This window comes from Otolemur garnettii, unplaced genomic scaffold (genome assembly GCF_000181295.1).
Source record: "Otolemur garnettii isolate 467f Iridium unplaced genomic scaffold, OtoGar3 scaffold00043, whole genome shotgun sequence".
In the NCBI taxonomy this organism is placed as follows: Eukaryota; Metazoa; Chordata; class Mammalia; order Primates; family Galagidae; genus Otolemur; species Otolemur garnettii.
This window is the reverse complement of record NW_003852438.1, coordinates 7,076,676-7,078,475: the sequence shown is the minus strand read 5'-3', so window position 1 is coordinate 7,078,475 and position 1,800 is coordinate 7,076,676. Positions and strand designations below refer to the sequence as shown.

Here is a 1,800-nt window from a genome sequence, read left to right as displayed (position 1 = left end):
CCACCTTAGGTGTATGTGTCTGGCGCCTTAGCCGCTTGAGCCACAGGCACCAAGCCTGTATTCCTTCCTTCTACTGTCGACTTTGTTTCATTCTATTATTATACTGCTAGTTGTTTTTTTCAATTAAGAGCAACTGCCCATTCCACAATTAGCTTGCCAGTCACTACCCTCAATAACTGCCTGAAACTTTTACACTTACATTTAATCCTCTAAAAAATTCCTTAATTGAGTCTTCTGTCACATCATAGGGCAGGTTCCCTAGAAAAGCAGTGTAGGGTGGCGATTTGGGAAGACGGCTCCGGTCGATATTGGGTTCCCGAGCAGCCCGTGGAGCAGTGGGAAGGATGGAACGGTCAATTGGCGGTGCCCTATACACATCATCATCGTTACTGTGCCAAGTGGTTGAAACTAGGACAGAGGAATAGAGATAAGAAATTATAGGAGGCCTGGTATTGTGGCTTACATTTATAATCCTAGCACTCTGGGAGGCCAAAGCAGGCAGGTTGCTTGAGCCCAGGAGTTTGAGACAACCAGCCTGAGCAAGAATGAGATCCCATTTCTATTAAAAACAGAAAAACTGGGCAGTGCCTGTTGCTCAGTGGGTAGGGCGCTGGACCCATATACCAAGGGTGCTGGGTTCAAACCCAAACCCAGCCAAACTGCAACAAAAAATGGCCGGATGTTGTGGCAGGCACCTGTAGTCCCAGCTACTCAGGAGGCTGAGGCAAGAGAATCACTTAAGGCCAGGAGTTGGAGGGTGCGGTGAGCTATGACACCACAGCACTCTACCAAGGGCGAAAAAGTGAGACTGTGTCTCTAAAAAATAAATATCAAAATAAAAATAGAAAAACTAGCCAGGTGTTGTGGGGGGGCACCTGTAGTCCCAGTTATTCAGGAGGCTGAGGCAAGAGGATCTCTTGATCTCAGGAGTCTGAAGTTGTTATAAGCTATTCCGACGCCAGAGCACTCAACCCCAGGGAAAGAGTGAAATAGTCTGTCTCAAAGAAAAAAAGAAGCTCGGCGCCTGTGACTTAAGTGGCTAGGGTGCCAGCCACATACATCTAAGGTGGCGGGTTCGAATCCAGCCTGGGCCCGCCAAACAACGATGGCTGCAACCAAAAAATATCCAGGCATTGTGGTGGGCGCCTGTGGTCCCAGCTACTTGGGAGGCGGAGGCAGGAGACCCACTTGAGCCCAGGAGTTGGAGGTTGCTGTGATGCCACAGCACTCTAGCCAGGGAGACAGCCTGAGGCTCTGTCTCAAAAAAAGAAAAAAAGAAAAAAAAATCAGAGGAAACCTCTCTCATCACTGCCATGGAAGGCCCATTTTTTAAAAATTAAATCATAGCTGTGTACATTAATGCAATTATGGAGTACAACGTGCTGGTTTTATATACAATTTGAAATACTTTCATCAAACTGGGTAACAGAGCCTTCACCACATTTTCTTAGTTATTGTGTTAACACATTTATCTTCTACACTTAGATTTAACACGTACCCTTGTACCTTGTAAAATGCACCGTAGGTGTGATCCCACCAATTACCCTCCCTCCACACATCCCCCCTGCCCCCTTCTTCTCTGGCTACAGCTTTCATATGAAGTGTGGGTGCTTATAAATTAGTTTTATAGTAGGGCTGAGTACATTGGGAACTTTTTCTTCCATTCTTGAGATATTCATGCTAAGAAGAGTATGTTCCAGCTCCTTCATGTAAACATGAAAGAGGTAAAGTCTACATCTATTTTTAAGGCTGCATAATGCTCCACGGTGTACATATACCATAATTTTTTTTTTTTTTTTT

General features: G+C 45.3%; 1 protein-coding gene across 1 annotated transcript in view; it reads right to left on the bottom strand.

The window, feature by feature from the left end:
• Positions 1-1,800, bottom strand: part of EIF4B (eukaryotic translation initiation factor 4B) — a 52,550-nt gene that overhangs the window by 23,093 nt on the left and 27,657 nt on the right. Inside the window, exon 3 of the mRNA XM_023513645.1 lies at positions 200-408. Within this exon, the coding sequence (XP_023369413.1) occupies positions 200-408 (209 nt within the window). The remainder of the gene's footprint in view (positions 1-199; positions 409-1,800) is intronic.